This window comes from Bubalus bubalis, chromosome 9 (genome assembly GCF_019923935.1).
Source record: "Bubalus bubalis isolate 160015118507 breed Murrah chromosome 9, NDDB_SH_1, whole genome shotgun sequence".
Classification (NCBI taxonomy): Eukaryota; Metazoa; Chordata; class Mammalia; order Artiodactyla; family Bovidae; genus Bubalus; species Bubalus bubalis.
This window is the reverse complement of record NC_059165.1, coordinates 46,117,527-46,138,261: the sequence shown is the minus strand read 5'-3', so window position 1 is coordinate 46,138,261 and position 20,735 is coordinate 46,117,527. Positions and strand designations below refer to the sequence as shown.

The 20,735-nt window shown below is 45.2% G+C and overlaps 1 protein-coding gene across 4 annotated transcripts in view; it reads left to right on the top strand.

The window, feature by feature from the left end:
• The window catches only part of GRIA1 (glutamate ionotropic receptor AMPA type subunit 1), a 360,169-nt gene that overhangs the window by 260,058 nt on the left and 79,376 nt on the right, over nucleotides 1-20,735 (top strand). For all 4 annotated transcript variants that reach the window (XM_025292371.3, XM_025292374.3, XM_025292372.3 and 1 more), the window contains exons 9-11: nucleotides 1,473-1,583; nucleotides 2,280-2,486; nucleotides 8,102-8,472. In XM_025292371.3, the coding sequence (XP_025148156.1) occupies nucleotides 1,473-1,583; nucleotides 2,280-2,486; nucleotides 8,102-8,472 (689 nt within the window). The remainder of the gene's footprint in view (nucleotides 1-1,472; nucleotides 1,584-2,279; nucleotides 2,487-8,101; nucleotides 8,473-20,735) is intronic.

The window sequence follows — 20,735 nt, the reverse complement described above, 5'->3', positions numbered from 1 at the left end:
GCTGGCATGTGCCTCGGGTTTCGTGAATCTGGGCTGACTTTGCAGAACTGCTCTTCCTTCTCTATGTGTACTGCAGTTCTCCTTCCTGTTTGCCTGTTACAGCTGCAGCCAACAGAACCACCACAAAGCACAGCTGCAGCCAGCAGAACAACCAGAAAACACAGTGGTCTGAAGCTTAATAGAGACAGAGGTAGAGATGGAGAGTGTGTGTGTGTGTGTGTGCACGCGCTTAATAGAGACAGAGGCAGAGATGGGTGTGTGTGTGTGTGTGTGTGTGTGTGTTAGCCATGCCATTCTGTTCTTCCCAAACCTTCCATGACTTCCTGTTGCCTTCAGGATAGGCCTACATAGTTTAGCTTGGCCTGCAAAGCCCTCTGCTACCTAGACCCAGGCCCCACTTTCCTCTGGAGCTAACCCAGTCCTCCACCCAGGACCCATTAAACTTACATATCTGGGCAGATTCCTGTGTCTACAGCTTGGCTCAACTTTTCTCTGACCTGACAGATTTGGACTCAACCTGTCCATCCCTCGCGACTTCAGCCTCACCTCCTCCAGCTACCTTCTTCCCAGCATAGGTTTCATACTTGGCTCCTGCTTCTCCAAACTCTTTGGGCTCAAGCTACCTGAGTCACTCACTTGTCACTTCTGGGGCCACATGCGTGTGTGTGTCATGTATTCCTGAATAGAATAGAGGGATTGTCAGAGCAAGGACTATCTCTGAGACTTCTGTGTATCTTTCTCAACTCTGCCACACAATACCGCCAACATCTTAGCTCAGAGTCTTATGCACAATAGGGATCCTATAAATATTTGCTGAAAGACCTTGGAAAATGAGTCAGTATAAATAAGTACTAACTAATCTTTAAAAAAAATAATGCTGTCAACCAGTATTTGAAGGTACAACTGTATGCTCAGTATTATAATAGTTCAAAAATTGGAAATAAGAGAAATAAATAAACAATAAAATAACCATCACCTAGCAAGTTGAATCTAGATGGGAAAATAGAGTTAACCTAAAAAGAAAGCAAAAAAAAAAAAAAAGGTTTAAATCCCATGATTCCAACTACAGTTCAGAATGAGCTAAGGAAGAGAAGGATTACTAGGCATGGAACAAGGAGGAGTTTGACCTTGTGAACAAGGCAGGGAATTAAATCTCTATGACCCTGACTTACATTGTGCAAAACAATTTGCCACATAAACAGCTGAAACCTCACTTCTCAAGAGAGGCAATTTTCAGGCTTCCCCATCATGATGAGGATTTTCATGGGGGTGGGGCTGGGAAGACCAGACCTGGAGAGCATCTTGTCTCGTGCTGTTTATATCTAGCATACTTTAAAGTCTGGTGTGTCCAGCATTGCTGATGTGACACTCAGCTCCTTGATTTCCTATCTGGTGTTGGCTAGAGGGCGCAGAGTGGGCCATTCCTGAGAATCCTGGCTCACCCTATGTCACCACACCCCTCTCCTTAACAGATTGGCTACTGGAATGAAGATGACAAATTCGTCCCTGCAGCCACAGATGCTCAAGCCGGGGGGGATAACTCAAGTGTCCAGAATAGAACATACATCGTCACCACAATCCTAGTGAGTACTCAGTCCTTTGTGGAGGTTGCCTGGGATGTGAGCTAGGCCAACACAAAGGCTTCCTCAAGAGTGAAAGCTGGTCATTCTTCTGGCCAAAAGTGTGCAGTGGGTAGAAAGAGGGAGTTAAAAATTATCCTGAAATTCAGAGGGATTTTCGCTCTCTGGCTCTGCCATGATTTCACTTTGTGCCCTTGGATAAGTCAGTCACCCTCCTATGAGCCACAGTTTTCCCGTCTATAAAACATAAGAGACTAAATAAATTGTGGTGTTTCTGACTCTACTCTTCCTCAGTAGAAGTCATTTTCAAAGAAAGCCCCTAACATACATCACCTAGAATGGATATAAGTGAAGCTGCTGTGATTTTCAGTGGTTGATCATGAGAAACTTGGAACCTATTTAGGGTCTACTTCCCCACCATCACACCCCCAGAGGTACCTTCAAAGAAACACAAGAGCTCCTGAAACATCACTTGAAAAGCTATGCACGACATCTCAATGAAATATTCTTATTTTACCAGTTTTCTTCTTTAACCCAAGAAGTTTTGTAATGGGGGGAGCAGAAATGCAGGAAGTGGGTTTAGGAGCTAGAGAGACTCCCCCAAAGTTAACCAATGTTAATTCCTCTGCCATGCCAAAGGCCTCCCTCCCCAAGAGTGAACCCCGAACCCACATTCTCTGTCTCCCATTTCTCCACCAGGAAGATCCTTATGTGATGCTCAAGAAGAATGCCAACCAGTTTGAAGGCAATGACCGCTACGAGGGCTACTGTGTGGAGTTGGCGGCAGAGATTGCCAAGCATGTGGGATATTCCTACCGTCTTGAGATTGTCAGCGATGGAAAATATGGAGCCCGTGACCCTGACACAAAGGCTTGGAATGGCATGGTGGGAGAGCTGGTCTATGGAGTAAGTCCCCCATAGGGTAGGGAATTAGAGGCAGAGAAAGATGGTTTGACAGGAAATTTTGGTGGTTAGATGACCCTACCCATAGATGCCTATTGGACCCTATAGTTTAGTATGGTTGCTGCTAGAAAGATGAAGAGTCCAAAATCCAATATCTTAAGACATTTTTTGCTCATGTTCCTGGTCCCAGCTCCTTCAGCCAGACTCACTTCAGTCTTGTGACTTCAGTTGATCATCATCCAATACAGGTGACAGTTTAGCTTTAAGGTTAGTTTTCCCGAGGCAGACCGCTGAGTGGTCACTTTCCTGTTCAGTCACTTAAGGCCCCCTCAAAATAAATTTCTTCCCTGGATACAATCAAACTTTCTAGTCACTTGCCCTTTCTGGCACCTTCCATTTCAGCCAAGCCACCCCAAATCACTCTGTTCTCTAGGGTGCCTGCTTCCATTCTGCCCCTCTAAAATCTTACCCTTCCCCCCAAACCTGTATCACATACTGCTTTTTCCAAGGTGTCATTCTCCCCATAAAAGGTATGGGGAGAACCCTTTTTAACTATTCTTGCTTTCACCGTAGGATTTAGTTTCTGCTTCTATTATGGCTTACCTTGCCTTGTACACTTGTTATCTGTGAATAGGGATTGGTCTACTCCATTCACTACCCTTGAAATAAGACCACACACAATTGCTATAACACCTTCAATAAACTGAAGCATTTTGGAGAAGTCACTGAATGCCCTGAATTGTTTTAACTATTTAAGGAACCATTGAGAAGTAAAAGATCTGATCCCTGTCCCCAAGGAACTTAGCATTTTCTGACATAGAAAAGACAATGAGAGAGACTGGTAATATAGCAAAGAATCAAGGTCCATGCAGAAGGCCAGCATGAGGTGGTCTAGCCCACAAGAAAGATGTGTAACCTGGAAAGCGGCCATGTCCAGGTACAGAGAAAGGCAACCCAGGAATGTCTATAGTATAAATTATAAGATGGTGATGGAAATAAGTTTTGAAAGAAGAATGAGAAAACACTGATGATTTTTTGTAGAGGGCTTCAGTTGAGTAGTCAGCAACAAGATTGAGTAAGAAAACTAATACAATTATGTAAAGTTTAAAAATAAAATAAAATTTAAAAAAAAAGAAATGATAAGGGAAAGGGTGTGGATTGACTCAGTGGGCTCTGGAAGATCGTGAAGATACTCGAGTAGAGAAACAACAAAAGGCAATAAAAGAAGAATCCTGCCGCCATGTGCAGGAAAGGCACCACCACAGCTTCACTCATAGAAATCAAAGACTCCTGCCTAGGGCTTTGAACAGAAGCAAATGCAGAGCCCCAGGATGGTAAGAAGTTCTGGTCAGGATAAAGCAACCATTTAGGAGCTTTTAAAACCTCATTGTCTCAGATCGAGGATATAAGAGTCATGATGGCCATAAGAGCCATAAAAAGGGAATTCAAAGAAGAAAGAGATAGAATAAAGAAAAGTCTTTCTAAGAAGGTGGCTTTTGATATGACCTGGGAAGATGGATAATGAGTTAAGAAGGAGGTTGTGCTTCTACCTTCTCTCTCCTCTGCTGCCTCTTGCTTTGGGGAAGTATCATCGATGAAAGATAGAAGATCTAGATGGTTAATGCTGCATTGGGAAGCTGGTTTCCATGGGAACCTCCACCAAGTTCTTAAGGTCATCCCCATGGCAACTGCTGTGAACTTTTCACCTCCACCAGAATTCATCTTCACCTTCACCCAATGTAATCTGGTTCCTTCAGTAAAAGGCCCAAGATCTGGGCAGAACAACAGTATGATTATCCTGAGGGAAAGCCCCCCAATACACAGCCATCAGCCATGGGCCACTGGCTCATCAGTGACAGAAATCACCTCTGGGTGCCTCAGCTGCCAGTCTTTCTTGTCCCCTCCCCTCCACCAGGCCTGTCCCTCTGCCTAGTTAAAGCTGTATTCTGAAGACTCTATGATGGGCCCAAATGGATGCCCTCTCTTGAGGGCATTTTCAGTTTGGCTTTCCTTGTCTGTCCCATCTAAGAAAGAATAGAGGGATCTGAGGAGGCATCTCTAGCCACAAATGACCAGCAAGGTCAGAAAAAAAGTTACTTGAAGGGCTCCAGATTTCTTCTTTCTGTGCCTCTCAAATAAGCTAAATCAATCAGGGTGTCTCACCTTCCCTTTGCTCATTCTTGCTCTTATCCACCATGGTAACAGTAGCATTTCAGCACATTGTTTATCCCGGGCACTATGCTAAATACTTAACCTGAGTTATTTCACTTACTCCTCATAACAACCCCAGAAGGTGGATGTGATTACTCTCCACATTTTATCCATGAGGACACTCATGAAGCCAGGGAGACTAGGCAGTTGGGCAAAGGACACAAGTGATGAGAATAGCCACAGTGCATTCTCAAATATCACAGGCTACAAATGAAGACGCCACTTATTGCATAGGCACGGCTGTGTGCCTGGGTTGCCATGACTTTCTGGCCAGTTCTTTGTCTTAATGAAGCAGAAATAGAGTGAACTTTGGAGACACACACACAAATCCAGATTTGAATTCCAACTATGCTTGCTCACTAGCAACATGACTCCTGGGAGCCAATGATCTCCTCTCAGGGTTCCCCTGAGTTCTTTGTCCCAGGGCTGGGTGGGGAGTATTTCCCTACACAATGCCTGGCTCAGAGTGGCTCTCCATCCCTGATGGTTTTCTCCCATTTTTGCTTTTACCTACTACATCAACACTGTTTACTATTTTCCCAAAATTTTTTCCAGACATATTTGGTTTGGGGATCTCCTAGGTCAGTGTTTCTCTAAGTCTGGACCAGCAGCAGCAACATCACCTGGGAACTTGCTGGAAATGCAAATTCTCAGGTCTCCCCAGACCCAGTGATCTAGAAAGTCTGCCATCTGTGGTTTAAAAAACCCCAAGGTGCTTCTGATGTCTGCACACTCAAGTTTGAGAATCACTATCTCAAGATGTCAGTTTCAGAAAATAATTTTGAGCACCTGTGAAATGCCCACGGTTCACGGTGCTCTCACATATTTGAATTCTTTTGACTCTCACAAAACACTGCTATCCAGTAGATAAAGCAAAATTTATTATGCCTCTTTTTCTAAAGAGGAAACTGATATTCATAAGAACAACTGTCTCACTCGAGGGCACATGGTCAGGGAGTCACAAAGCCAAGAAGGCAGGTCTACTTTCTCAGATGAGCCGTGCCCATAAGTGATCCTGCAAAGGTCCAGTGACTTCCTCAGATGCTGGAAATCAACTCCTAAGACCTTTCAGTCAACATCAAACAAGCTAAAACTTGTTGTTCAAAACTCGTGCTGCTTTGCACAAACCACCTTCTCTCTCTGGACCTGGGCTCCTATCTGCAAAATGATGTCACTGCATTTCCCACTGTGTGTGTATCCTATGCATATGGGTGCGTTTTGATGCTTGGGGTTCAACAGACAAAGAATTTTGGAAATACTAAATCTGCTTACCCCTCTTAGAAATTCTCAGTGCACAGTAGTCTGTTAAAGGTTCTGAAAAGTCCTGCCAGTTTAAATTCATGTTAATTTTTATATTATAATTAGTTACATCCTTCCACAAATAATGTTACATGGAACAAATCTTGAAACTGCTAAGTTAAATAAGAACTAAGATGATTGGTTTTGTGATTTTTTTCCAGGTCACAGTCCCTTTTATTAACTCACATCAGGAGGCATAAGACAAATCCATTCAATTCCCTTTATCATCTTTGAAGCCGGTCTTCACCCACCTCCCTCTTGGGTAACTTGTAGTTATTCACTCCGAGTCATTTCTAAAGACTTTTCTCCCCTATTCCTTTTCTACCTATGAGAAAAAAGGAGATGCTGTCTCCCTGGCAATGGCTTGTAAGTGTTTGTAAAAAGTATCAAGATTTAGGCAGTAGGTGTTAGCGGGAAAAAACAGAATTGCTGAGACATATACTCAATCCCACATTGCTTTACAGAAAGTTTCTTTCTGTAAGTGAGAAATTTAAGTCATTCTAAAGCCAGGCTTTTTATTCCACTTAAAATGCCTTCTCAAAAATCTCATCCAATGAGAGTAACCAGAGGAAACCCCTCCTGAGCAATGGCAGCTGGCAGCTGGGTGTGGCTGGGGTCTGGACAGCATCTGTCTGCAGCCTCACATCTGGACTGTTACGTGGCATTATAAGAGAAAGCCACCTGCCTTGAACAGATTTGCACAGACATGCCTGTCATTTCAAAAGTGAATGTCATGGCATCCCTCCATGGAACCGCGTTAGACTTCCAGGATCGCTTAATCTCAGGCCAGGAGAACAGTGGATTTTTAGAGCATAGATGCCAGTGCTCCTGCCATTAAGCAGAGATAGGAAAGACAGAAGAGCAAGGCTGGTGTGATATGCCCAAAGATGAACATTTCTTGCAACTATTTTATGTTTATCTACATGAATTTTAAAAACTGAATTATTTGTGCTCTTCTTAGCAGTCTTCCTGGAAAAAAAATAGTTGTGATACTACTTTATTCTCTCTGCCAGGTCTTCCTCACATGATTCTCTCCTCTGGGAATGTATTCTGTATCCGAGCAACCTGTTGAAATCCTACTCCCTCTTCAATGTCAATGTATATGTTACCTCTTTGAGGATGCAGTCCCTGACCTCCCCAGACAGAATTAATTCCTTCCTGACCTCCTGTAGCACTTTGCATCTCTCAGATACAAAACGTATCTCATGGTATCCAGCAGGTATCCAATCTACCCTGTAGTTTGGGAAACTACTTTGTGTGTGTGTGTATGTGTGTGTGTGTGTGTGTGTGTGTGTGTGTGTGTGTACCAACTTTTACTAGTTGTAGAGATCAGTTTTCTTTTCAGCCTAGGGCTTGCATATGAGTGCCCAGTAAATATTTATTGAGTTAAACTTGCCATCACTATCTATCTTGTTAGCCAGGACTGTCTTGGTCGCAGGTAAAAGTACCCCAACTCCAACTGGTTTAGGCAAGCAGAAGGATTGGTTCATGTTCCTGGGGACAAACAAAAGAGTATTTTGACACGTTTCTACCATGTTCCTAGGGATAGCAGGATAAGCCATGAATTAAGAGTCACCCAAGTTATTTCATCATGGATCATCTCTCACCCTGACGAAACGGCTCATGCTCATGAAAGAGACTCGGGTTTCTTGCCATCCTTGAATGAACCACTGTGGCCAGGGGAGTGGATCACACTAATGGCCAGATCTGGGGGATGTGCTTCACCTATAATAAGGGTTATCAGCCCCACTTGAACTGGAGGACAGACAGTGGAGCAGGAGTAGTTCTTTAAGGGGAAGAAGGCATGATTGCTGGGTAGGCAAAAAAATAAGAGACATTCCAACAGCCCCCTTCCTTCCATAAGGTGAGGAAGTCACCCCTAACAATTAGAACTGTCAAAGAGCAGGATAATCTCTCCTGTGAGATATTGAGCTGATCAACCATTTATCATAAATATTTCACAGAGAACAGGAGGAGTTGGATTTCTGAGGTTCTTCCTCTCAAATCCTTTATATATAAAAGAATATTAGAATGAAGAGGAAAATGAGGGAACAGAGGGCTGATGAACTCAAGTGCACGTTTTCTTCTCTCCCCGATATTTTTTGCAGAGAGCAGATGTGGCCGTTGCCCCTTTAACTATCACCTTGGTCCGGGAAGAGGTGATCGATTTCTCCAAGCCGTTTATGAGTCTGGGGATCTCCATCATGATAAAAAAGCCACAGAAGTCCAAACCGGGGGTCTTTTCCTTCCTGGATCCTTTGGCTTATGAGATCTGGATGTGCATTGTGTTCGCCTACATTGGAGTGAGCGTCGTCCTTTTCCTGGTCAGCCGTTTCAGCCCCTACGAATGGCACAGCGAAGAGTTTGAGGAAGGGCGAGACCAGACCACCAGCGACCAGTCCAATGAGTTTGGGATATTCAACAGCTTGTGGTTCTCCCTGGGAGCCTTCATGCAGCAAGGATGTGACATCTCTCCCAGGTCAGTCGGCTCTTCTCATCACCTTTACTCAACGCCATATATATACATGGGGAGTTAGCGATGGCAATTTTTTCCAGACTTTATTGTATTTAGTCCTCAACTACGCTTTACTGTCAACTGTCCATTCCATGCTACAGAGGATCTGGACACGCCTTGACCGGCTCTGTCTGTTGTCTGGGTGATGTGTTCTGTCAAGATTAACAGGCATAATTGTGACTCTAATGTTCTGTAGTTATAGTACTGAGAAGGGATGGGGGGTGGTATTGTACCACTAACATTTTTGAGCACCTACCACACACCCTAAGCAAGGTTTTGAGTCCTCTTCATGTCTTATTTAACTGAATCCTCACAGAAGCATTAGGCGGGGACACTTGTGATACCTCCTTTTACAAATGAGGAACCACGGAAATGCTGAATATCTTTCCAAGGTTACACATCTGGTAGTTAGGTGAGTCAAGATTCAGACCACAATCCCAAACTATTTCTGAGTGGCAGGAGCACTGAATTATGACTGGGTTCTTGCTCTGGTTCTAGCACTTTCTGTGTGGCTCTGGACAAGTCACTTGACTCTTGTAGACCTTGGTGTCTTCATCTTTAAGAGAAAATGGTTCTTCTTTTCTCGGTTCTGACTAAGATCTTGGAAACTGTCTAGTTCCAATTGTGATGTAAATTTGTTTCTTGTGGCTGGGAAATGAAGTTTCTTGGAAATGCCTCTGATATCATATTGAGAATACTGGGGTGGCCAAATCAGTGAGGTTTCAGCCCTCACACTGGACATGAGTAGCTCCATTTTCATCTGTTTTACACATTGGACTTGTGAATACAGTTTCTTTTGAGAAAGGTTTTTGGAAGGGAGAGAGGAAGAAAGGAAAGGAGGAGGGGAGGGAGAGAGAGAAGAGAAGAGAAAGAGGGAGGGAGGGAAAAGGTAAAGGAGATGGGTAAAAAGAAATTTGACCACTACCCTGGAAAAGGCAAAGGCTACCCACTCCAGTATTCTGGTCTGGAGAATTCCATGGACTGTATAGTCTGTGGGGTCACAAAGAGTTGGACACAACTGAGCAACTTTCACTTTCACTTTACTTTCATCTAAATCAGTTCCCATATTTACTGATCCCCCTTTCCATCTCTCTGTGTAATGTTCTTTCAGCTATATTCTGGAATGTTCATGTCACAAATCCCCTCCAATTTACCTGTTAAATAAGCACTGATTGTATTTCCTTTTACAGTTGCTTAATATCTATGAGCTCTTTAATTAGGCAGTCCCTTATCGATTACCAAGCTTCTAAAGCATGCAGGGAGACATGGCTTAGCACTTGGCTGCATGAATAGATTTGCACACACTCTCACTTTCTGGGGGCATAACTGCATAAATACGAAGGCCTCATAGACATGTGCCGGAGGCATTGGTACCACCCGTCTGGCTCAGATCTGAGTGTCAGCAAGGACCAATATTGCTAAGTGGCAATGGAATACAATCTTCCTAAGGAGCTTCCCGCAGGACTCACTTCACCTGCTGTACAATTTAGATCATCTCATCACTCACCATTATAATCTTGTTTTTCTCTAAATAAGAAGACAGTCGGGGGAGGGGGGCGTTGTGTGGGAGAAGAGGTGTGAGACTGGCTGCCTGGCCAGTGCTGGCAGACACATGGTAAAGAGCAGAGAGAACCCAGCAGGGGAAGGGCTTGCTTAAAAATAACTCAGGCCACTAGATAAACTGTGGGAAGCAATGATTCAGTGTCACGGGCCATCCAAACATGCAGGTGTCTGAGAAGACCCATGGGCTTGTTTTCTCTCCCATGTTCCCTTCTTGGCTGGGCATCCTACCTCCTAAAGGCACCCATGTGGTCTGACCTCAGGCTTTCACACTCCCCACCATTCCTCCCGAAGTCTCAAGTTAGTGACCCACAAACTGAATCTGCTACCAGGCATGCATCTATGATGTGCACAGACTGCCAATGATGCTCCGAAACTGAGTGACAGCTGCCCTCTGGAGCTGATCTATGACATCCCCGTGGACCGCAGCCCCCAGTGATCCGCTTCACTCCACTGCGACTCAGCTGGCCCCTGAGAGAGTATGTGAGTTTGTGACTTCTGGCTAGAAGAGGGTTTTCAAACTGTGTTTCCAGGACTCCTGAGGGTTCTATGAGGCTATCTTAGGAACTGACCTTGAGGTGAAGATGAGACTAAACAGGAAAGTACCCAGCCTCCTTCCTCCTCACTTTTAATAAAACAACTCCACTCTGTGATTCTGTATTTTTCCCTGGTAAAACGGCAAACAACCTCTAGTATTGTTGTGAGGTTTAAAAGGGATTGATGCAGGGACTTCTCTGGTGGTCTAGTGGTTAAGAATCTGTCTTGCAATACAGGAGACATGGGTTCCATCCCTGGTTAGGGAACATGCCATAGAATAACTAACTCACCCCAACTACTGAGCTCATGTGCCACAACTAGAGAGTCCATGTACCACAATAAAAGTTCCAGCACAATGCAGTGAAGATCCCAGGTGCCACGACTATGCTGCTGCTGCTGCTAAGTCGCTTCAGTCATGTCCGACTCTGTGCGACCCCACAGATGGCAGCCCACCAGGCTCCCCCATCCCTGGGATTCTCCAGGCAAGAACACTGGGTTGCCATTTCCTTCTCCAATGCATGAAAGTGAAAAGTGAAACAGAAGTCACTCAGTCGTGTCCGACTCCTAGCGACCCCATGGACTGCAGCCTACCAGGCTCCTCTGTCCATGGGATTTTCCAGGCAAGAGAAGTGGAGTGGGGTGCCATTGCCATCTCCGGCCACGACTATGACCCGAAAACAAATAAAGACCGATACGTATAGAACTTGTAACACACTATTTAGACAACACATAGGAAACACAATAAACGAGAAGCTACTTCAGTTCTTTTATCAACTTTCTGTATTGTAAACTTCACTAGAAGGAAGGGTGCCATGGCTCACAATGAAAACCCAATGGACCTCTGTCTCCTGGGCAAACCCACAAACAACGTGGCACAGTGATTCACTCCTGGATTCCTGAGACACCCCTCACAGGGACTGGGCAGAAGGATTTGTCATTTTGGTTTTGAGGGTCTGACAGGCAGAGAGAGGAGTCAACCTGCCAGAATAAGGAGTTTTATCCACATGAGATGGACTCCTGCTAACCAGGCCTAGCTTGGCCAACTCCAGCACTTAGGGGCCTGTAGAAACCCCTCTAAGAGTCAGAATATGCATCGCAACATTTGATGGGAATATATGCTAAAGAGAAAAGGTACATACTTGTCAACAGGACCAGACAAAAACACAAGGATGCTAAGACAGTGATGAAAGCCAGGGCCGAGCAGACAACTAGAAGCTTTTGTTATTGTTGTTTATATATTTGACGTAAACATCATCAAAAGTCCACGGAGCTTTAGGAGCCTCTGATATACATAGCACTAGACACCCTGGGGTTACAGTAGGAGGTATTATATTTTTAAGGGGTTTTTTATACTCAAACATCCTTTCAAATCAGCTTCAATTCATTTTTCTTGCTATTTATTAACAGTGTATCATAAATTCTCAAAATTTAGAAATTGGGAGACTAAATTCCACCTAAATTGCATATATCTGCATACATACACAAGTAGCTTTGTTTTTTTTTTTCTTAATTTATTCACTATTTATATTAATGACCAACCTAGATAGCATATTGAAAAGCAGAGATATTACTTTGCCAACAAAGGTCCGTCTAGTCAAGGCTATGGTTTTTCCTGTGGTCATGTATGGATGTGAAAGTTGGACTGTGAAGAAAGCTGAGTGCTGAAGAATTGATGCTTTTGAACTGTGGTGTTGGAGAAGACTCTTGAGAGTCCCTTGGACTGCAAGGAGATCCAACCAGTCCATTCTAAAGGAGAATCAGTCCTGGGTGTTCTTTGGAAGGACTGATGCTAAAGCTGAAGCTCCAGTACTTTGGCCACCTCATGCGAAGAGTTGACTCATTGGAAAAGACTTTGATGCTGGGAGGGATTGGGGGCAGAAGGAGAAGGGGAGAACAGAGGATGAGATGGCTTGATGGCATCACCAACTCGATGGACATGAGTTTGGGTGAAGTCCGGGAGTTGGTGATAGACAGGGAGGCCTGGCGTGCTGCAATTCATGGGGTTGCAAAGAGTTGGACACGACAGTGACTGAACTGAACTGAACTGATACTAACAACAACAACAAAAAAAAAAAAACAATGAAATGTGGCCAAATACAGTTAGTTGTCTGTAAGTAGCTCAATCATCTGACCAGAGTAATGTGACCAGATGGAGAGTTATCTTTCTTAGATGAAAAGGAAAGTGGAGGCAGATAGTAGCTCATGGCTCAGTGAAACAAGGATCAGCTATTTTGGGGCTGCCCTGGTGTTTACTCCCGTGCACAAGGTGGCGGCTCCCAGATGCTGTGTCCAGGTTCAAGCAGGAAGACGGGAAGGAAGTACTGCAGCCAGTTCTGCCTCTCTGGATCAGGAAAACAAAAGCTGGACAATATACTTCCCACCCCAAGCAGACGTCGCCTTCTATCTATCTCATTAGTAAGAACAGTGGCCCGTGATCACTTCTAGTAGCACTGAAGGTAGGAAAGGCAAGAATACGGTTTTTTAGCCTCTAAAATGGAAAGCGTGAGAATGGATGTTGATGAGTGAGCCAACAGCATGGACCACGGTGCCTGTGCTGTGCTGTGCTTAGTCACTCAGTTATGTCCGACTCTTTGTGACCTCAGACCCTTTGTGACCTGGACTGTAGCCCGCCAGGCTCCTCTGACCATGAAGATTCTCCAGGCAAGAATACTGGAGTAGGTTGCCATGCCCTAGAGCTAAAGTTTTCTATACCAGCTCCACAGATAGACAAAATAATCTATCATTAGCACCTTCAGTGATGTATACCAGGAAATGCTACTGGTTGGCTTTCAAGATTCTTCCCTCCTCCCTTTAAAATATTTATATGAGAAATTATCTTTGTGTAGCCTATTTTAACATTGAAAGTTAAAACTCAGTTGAGCTGTGGTCACAAGAAATAATTTTTTTTTTAATTTTGTTGATGGTAAGATAGAAATGCCATCATGAATTGCATTTGCAGGCCTATGTCTTGTGCCCAAAATACCTATGTTTAATAGATATTTGAGATTTCTTTTTTCATAAATAAGAACATTTTGAGAAGGGATGTACGAAAGAAAGGACAAAAATCACCCCAGGCAGAATTTATCTTCAGTTCCCACAACTTTCATTTCTGTAGCTTTTCCTCCTATTTGTGTCCAGGGTCATTTATTTGTTCAACAGATATTACTAATTGCCTGTAAGGTACAGCACAGGGTGCTGAGGATATAAAGATATGTTGATGATAGTGTTTGAGGGTATGGGAGTCTTTGCTTCAGGGAGCTGGCAAGTACAGTGAGGTAACATAGATGTTAAATAAACAATTGTGAATGTATAAACTGTGATGCACTATGAATAAAATGAAACTGCTGCAGCAACAGATAATAGAGGAAGTGAAATTAAAGGGGACTTACTTAGGGTGTTCTGAGAAAGCTTCTCCACGGCGCAGAGAGGCAAGGAGGAGCTAGGCTGACACAGAGCTGTATTATTAGAGAAGCAGGCAGAGGCAAGATCTTACAGAGACTCAGGGCCATAGCATAGATTTAAAGTTTTACTCTAAATACATAGGAAGGCCCTGGGGAGTTTTAAGTAAGAGAAGGATTGATTTACATGCTATAATGCTACTCTGGGGAGCTATGAGGAAAATGAATTAAAGCAGAAAATAGTCAAGAGTGGAAGCAGAGGGACTGAGCAGTAGGCTTTCACAGCTGTCTAGGGGCAATTACAGTGATGGAGATTATGACGGTCATGGAGATGGATCAGCCATCTACTTTGAAACTAGAAACGACAGCACTGGCTGATGCATTGGATAGCTGAAGGGAGGAGAGCAAGAGTCAGTGGTGCCTCCAAGAGGAAGGGGGGCATTTGGAAAACATGGCACCACACTTCCAGAGGCCTTTAGGTCTGGCTCTGATCAAGAGAAGGATCTGACTCATCTACCCCATGTTACAGAGGAGTAAACTGAGGCCCCAAAGGGGGAAGGGATTTTCTCTAAGGTCCCCACGGCAATGCCTCTGGCCTTGCTGCCCACCCTGCAGTGTCATCCCAGGCTCCACCGCCTGCAAATGGACTAAGAGTGAGCCTTTCAACTCTATTCCCACAGCCCTCCCCATTGGCTTCCAGTTTTCTGGGATCAGATGACCCTAGTAAGAAAAAGGAGAAGGGTGTGGAAGGTCCCAGGGGAAGAGAGGAAAATGGGAAATGATGATTCCAGCTTTCAGAACTCTTACTCCTGATCTTAGAATGTGACAGAATGTATGATAATTATTTCCACCTAGGGAAGATAATTACTCTCAGCAAGAAGAATTCTAAAGCAGGGGAGTGGTAGCACTTTGGAGATCTCCGGGAACCCTGTATCACCACTCTGCTTCCCCCCAACCCCAGTTAATGTGCTTGCTGAGGGCCCGGAGACTGATTCACCATGGGAACAGAGTAGCCAATGAACAGAGCCTAAACTGATAACCAATGACAGCCTGACTTTCGCATTCACACACAAATCTACAGCAACCAGGACTACAGTGCACAGAGGGGTGATGAGGAATCTCCCCTTTCCACCTCTTGTTCTCCCCACTTCCCTCCCAGAGACAGTCGTGCAAACCCCTTCCTCTGGCCAATACTGGTGTCACTGAAGTGTTGCAGGGGGAAAAGGGGTAAATATTCAGGGAAGTTGATGGAAGCAGCCTGAATTTATAAAATATTTCATCTTCCCAGGACGTGCTAGTGGTAAAGAATCTGCCTGTCAATGTAAGAGATGTGGGTTCAATCCCTAGATTGGGAAGACTGCCTGGAGTAGGAAATGGCAACCCATTCCAGTTCTCTTGCCTGGAAAATTCCATGGACAGAGGAGCCTGGCAGGCTACAGTCCATGGGATTGCAAAGAGTCAGACACGACTGAGCGCACTGAGCACACACATACAATCCTAATCCAAGTCTTTAGAAAACATAAGCCTCATTTAGGACACAGACTCGGTGCTGTAAGGAAGGATGTGAGCACAGCGATGATGCAAGAAGTGGGTTTGATGCTCTTAGGACTAGGTATGAGGGTTTCTGCTGGGACTCCCGCATCACAATCACCTGGAATACCTGTCAAAATACAGATTTCCAGGCCCCATCCTAAGTCTGAGGAACTGGAAATTCTGCATCTAGAGAGAGGAGTACACATTTCACAAGCCCTCCCCTTCCCCCAAGGCAGGTTGGCATTAAAATTGGAAAGCCATTGAGCTAGGATGTTGTTCAGTTAGGCCAGTTTGGAAGTGTAAGAAGTGAGGTCCATGGTTCAGCCAGAAATCATGCTAGTCAACTGCCACAAATGCTGAGCCCAACATCTGCCTGCCCTGCATGTGTTACCTGCCAAGGGAGTGAGACCCTGGGCGTGGCCACTGAAGGCAGAGGCCTTGCAGGGACGCTGCTTCCTCCCCAGGCCAGGCTCCTGGAGGAGCTCCTATAGGATTCACCAGAGTACATCTCCCTGGGTAACAGGAGCTGCAGCTGTGGCAGGGTGATCTGTGCAGGGACAGTGATTCCCCATCACTGGGGACTCCAGCTCCATGCCTCCTTCCTTTTCAACTTTAACCCTCTGCTATCCAGTGGCGAGACCCAGAGCCAGGCTCTGATAGTGAGCAGTTTCACAGACCATGGAGAAGCACAGGAGGAGAACCTTCAGAGCCTGCACAAGCCACATACAGGTGTTCAAACGAAGGCAGTGACAGGAGGGTAAAAGCTTCGCTGGACGTGCAAATGAAAAGCACCATTTTCTGCCCCTCAGCCAGCAGTTCTGGCCATCAGCAAAGGGGAAGTCACATCTCTAGACTGTCGTGGATGTCCAGGGTTTGAACAGTTTAATTGAAGGAGAAAGGTGTTTTGTTTTGTTTTGTTGTTTTCCTCCAAAATCACAATAGGAAAACACTCAGAAAGTGTTTCCCGAGCTGAAAAGGATGTTTAGGACAATTTCTCTCCTGAAATGTTTCTTTAGTACCTGTTACATTCAGACATGGTTCAGGTTGCTACAAGAGACATCACCAAACAAAGCAGACAAAACCCCCATCCTCCTAGAGCTTATCTTCCAGTGAGAGGAGGCAGGCAGTAAAAAAAAAAAAAAAAAAAAAAAAGATGTAATCAACACCCCCATCCCAATTCCATAGATGAAGATTCTGGCTTACAGGGAAGGGGAAGGGACTCAGACATAATTAGAGTAAGCTTCCCTGGTGGCTCAGACAGTAGAGAGTCTATGTGCAGTGCAGGAGACCCAGGTTAGATCTCTGGATCTGGAAGACCCCCTGGAGGAGGAAATGGGAACCTACTCCAGTATTCTTGCCTGGAGAATCCCATGGATGAAGGAGCCCGGTGGGCTACAGTTCATTGGGTCGCCAAGAGTCGGACATGACTGACTGACTAACACTTTGAGTAACACAAAAACAGGGGTCAGCTAGGGGCTGTGTTGACCTGGGCATGGCTGTGTCAGCTAAAAGGGGACCGCTCCCACTCAGCCCTGGACAGTCACTTCCCGGAGAGCTCTGCAGATAAAGCCAAAGTTCACCTGGATTCAGCTTGTGGGCCAGCAGTTGGGCACCCCTGGAAGAATGATGAGGAGTACAAAGCACCACTGTACCTTTAATGCATTTAGACACACTCAGAATATCATATTTGCAGAATTTTTTAAAAGGAATTCTCCTTTCTCTCAGCCCTCATTTTTGGTTCCAAGGATAAAAACCTGATTGCTGTGTTTTTCTTTCTTTTCACGTACCTTGGAAAATCCAGGCTGTGAATGGGACTGCATTAAAACAAAGTCCTCACAGCTCTATATGCAGAAAGACTTGCCTGCCTCTTCCTGAGATCTACATTTTCCTGGAGAGAACCCCTGTTTCTTTTTAATTCCCCTCCAGAAATGCAGCACCTGAGATCCACAGACCCAACTGTTCACCTGGAAAGAAGTCCTGAGTTGTAAAAAGAGAACAATGAAAGCATCATTAGTTGAATTAATGGAGAATGTATGCTCAGAGTCCTGTGGGGACGCCCATGGTTTGAGTATGATTTATGGACCACCATCCACCTGTGGCAAATTAATGCCTCTACCCAAATTGTGTTCATGCAAGACCATAGGTGAATGAAGCCCAAGGCTGCTCGCAGAAAATAGCGCGTTCCACTAACACAGAAACGAGAGACCTACGTGATGACAGTCACCGTGTGAATCTGGTGGCTTAAGAAAGAGGACCTTAAAGTGAGGAGTCAGTAGCTGCTGGGGGCAGAATGGAGCCCTTCCCAGGGAGGGAATCAGGAGCAGCTGTGTCACAGGAGGTGGGCCCACAGGGTTGGAGGAGGTGATAAAAGATCTTAGAAAAAAGCTCAGTCTACTAGCCCACTGGGTGAGTCATGTCCCCTCTCTCTCTCACTTTCCCCTCTTCAGAATGGGAGAAGGATGGTGCCTGGCATGTCTGCAGCCCCCATCTAAGACTTCTGTCCCTTTGATTCCCAAGTCCAGACAAGGCTCTAGCCAAGCCAGGTTGTGCATCAGTCTATTCCCTCAGCCCCAAGCTGCCTTTATAGTCTTGCCATTCCCTGTATTTGGAGCAGCTTCTCTCTTCCCTCTTGCTCAATGACGCTCTCTTTTGCAAATACTGAAGTCCCATTGCTCCCCTCCTCACCCCAATTCTCCCAGGAAGCTATGCATCACAGGAACAGAGCTTGATCTCTGGAACTGGCCTGCCTCCAGCTGAATCCTAGCTCTGCCACTTGCTGGCCATGTCAGCGTAGGAAAGTAACTTCTCTGTGCCTCGGTTGCTTCTTCTGGGAGGTGGAGATAGTAAGAACACCGACTTCAAGGGTATTCTCTGAGTATTGAATGGCATCATGTGTGGAAAGCTCTTCCTTTGCACAGAGGTGATGAACACAGTAAATGCTACTGACATAGTTGTTGCTATTGCTATCTGAACCTCTCTGAGGGCATCGTCTATCTTCGATCCTCAGCTCCTGTTGCCCAGTTCTGTTCCTTATCAAAACACAAACCGGAAAACCCATCCTTGCCACTCATCCAGAAACTGACACGGGGGTTAGGCATTCTTAATACTCAACACGTGCTTGTTGAATGAATATATGCACTTTCACAAGTAGCCTTCTAAAGACCATGTCACATTTTTCACTTAATGGAGAGAAAGCAACCCAAGAGAATTTCTGGTGGTCACTACCTGTGTGATGTGGGGAAAGTCAGTCCTGGGATCTCAACAGATGTGAGGAAAAGCAGGAAGAACTGGAGAAAAGGAAGTGAAATAGACCAATCCAGAAAACAAAGTTCCCTGTCTACTATGTATCAGGCACTCTCTTAAGTGTCATGTGATGTTACCTCTAATTATCATGACAACCTCTGTTCAGGGATATCGACCCCATTTTATAGATAAGAAAACTGAGGCAGACGACAATTAACTCCCTTATTCACAGTTTTCTAGCAGAGCTGGGATTATAACCTATGTCTATTGGATTCAAAGACTTGTGATTTATTTTTGAGACACCATTGTCTTCCAAGATCAGAAATCTTTTGATGGTCCCTCAGGGCTTCCTATGGATTGTCAGATTTCATGGAAATAAAAAGCATCCTTTTTCATCTGTAGGGTTCTCTAGCTTTTAAAAAATAGACTTTTTTGGCTTTGAGTTTTCCCATTAATATTCCTTACAGTATCTTTTTCCTTAAAAGTCATCTCCTGGGGAAGAAGAGGGGACCCCCTGGGAGTGCACTCTGCCCCACCCAGAGTGTGTGCAGCGCAGCCAGTTGGTGAGGGAGATGGTGAAACAGACAAGAGCAAAGATAAAACTGGTGCCACTTTGGAGGAGCGAGTTTCTTGGTTTCAGCTGGGAGGTGACTGTGGGCATAGGGTGGATCCCAGAGCCAAAAGCTGGAGAGGGCATGTTTTTCCCTGTAGTATTTTAGACTTGAATGGAGGAGGGACAAGGCAAAAAGAATTACAAATGGCCTTAAAATTATGGTCCATCTGGAGGCGACACATTATCCTCTAGAAACGGTTGTGCACATGTGGCAAGAGGTATGTATAAGGGTTTTCATTTCTCTAGTGGGTTCCAGTGTCTCCTGCCAATGGTTGCTCAGCAGCTAGTTGCAATTTTGGTGCTCTCACAGAAGGTGAGCACACATCCTTCTGATCTGCCATCTTGAATCAATCTCCTCTCACAGCTGGAAGTAGCCTGCTGCCCATCAGCTGAAGACAGTGATGGTTCACCATCCAGGGGCGGACAAGGCAGCTATTAGGGTGGATGAACAAGGATGCCTGTGCTACTCTGCAAGGATCTTCAGGATTGCATAGCAGGGGAATAACGGGCTCTGGTCCCACTGGTCCCAAATTGTAGGCTCTTTTCACTGCATCCTGCTGCCTCTTTGGAACACAGGGAACTAGGGGAATGTGTCTCTGAGGACTCAACTCTGTGATATGTAGAGCTCATGCTAGATTTTCTTCTGAGAAATGAAATATTAGTGTGGGTTGTAGTACAAAGAGACCTCTGGGAAGCGCTGGACTGTGCCTTGAAAATGAGCTAAGATTTTCCACAAAAGCAGAGAGAAATGAAGACAGAAGTCTCTGGTGGGGGAATCACTGTGAGCAGAAGCACTGAAGCGGGCATGTGTTGAGCCGGGGGACCTGTCAATCATGCTCATCCCTAGGGACTCATTAGCCAAGGGTTCAGAGCTCACAAGATTCAATGACGCATTCAATACCATGACTTTGGGGGCCTGATAAGCTGTTCTATAGTCATTAGAGTGTCACCCAAGAAACAGAGAGTCTAAAGTGGGCAGTGTTGGGCCAGTTCTTCAGTTGCTGCAGGAAATAACTCCCTACTCCCCATGGAGCACCTTTACTGATTGGTGTTAAGTCTTGGTCCACTGTGGACGAAACCATGTCAGTGAGGATCTAATTTCTGAATCAGAGGATCTTGGCTCTCAAGAAGTCCCCGCCACTGCTGCTGCCAGGTAATTATCTCCCGGGCAGCAGACAGAAGAGGCTGTCAGGCAGAAAGATGCCTTCCCTTCTGTGCAAGTCTGGCTGGGTACTCAGCTGGTATCCATCTCCCCTTTCATGCCCTGTTCTCTGTGGAGGTACCCACTCTGAGAATGGGGAGAGAGAATGAAGAGGGAGTTTATCTTGCTTTGTTTCTGGTTA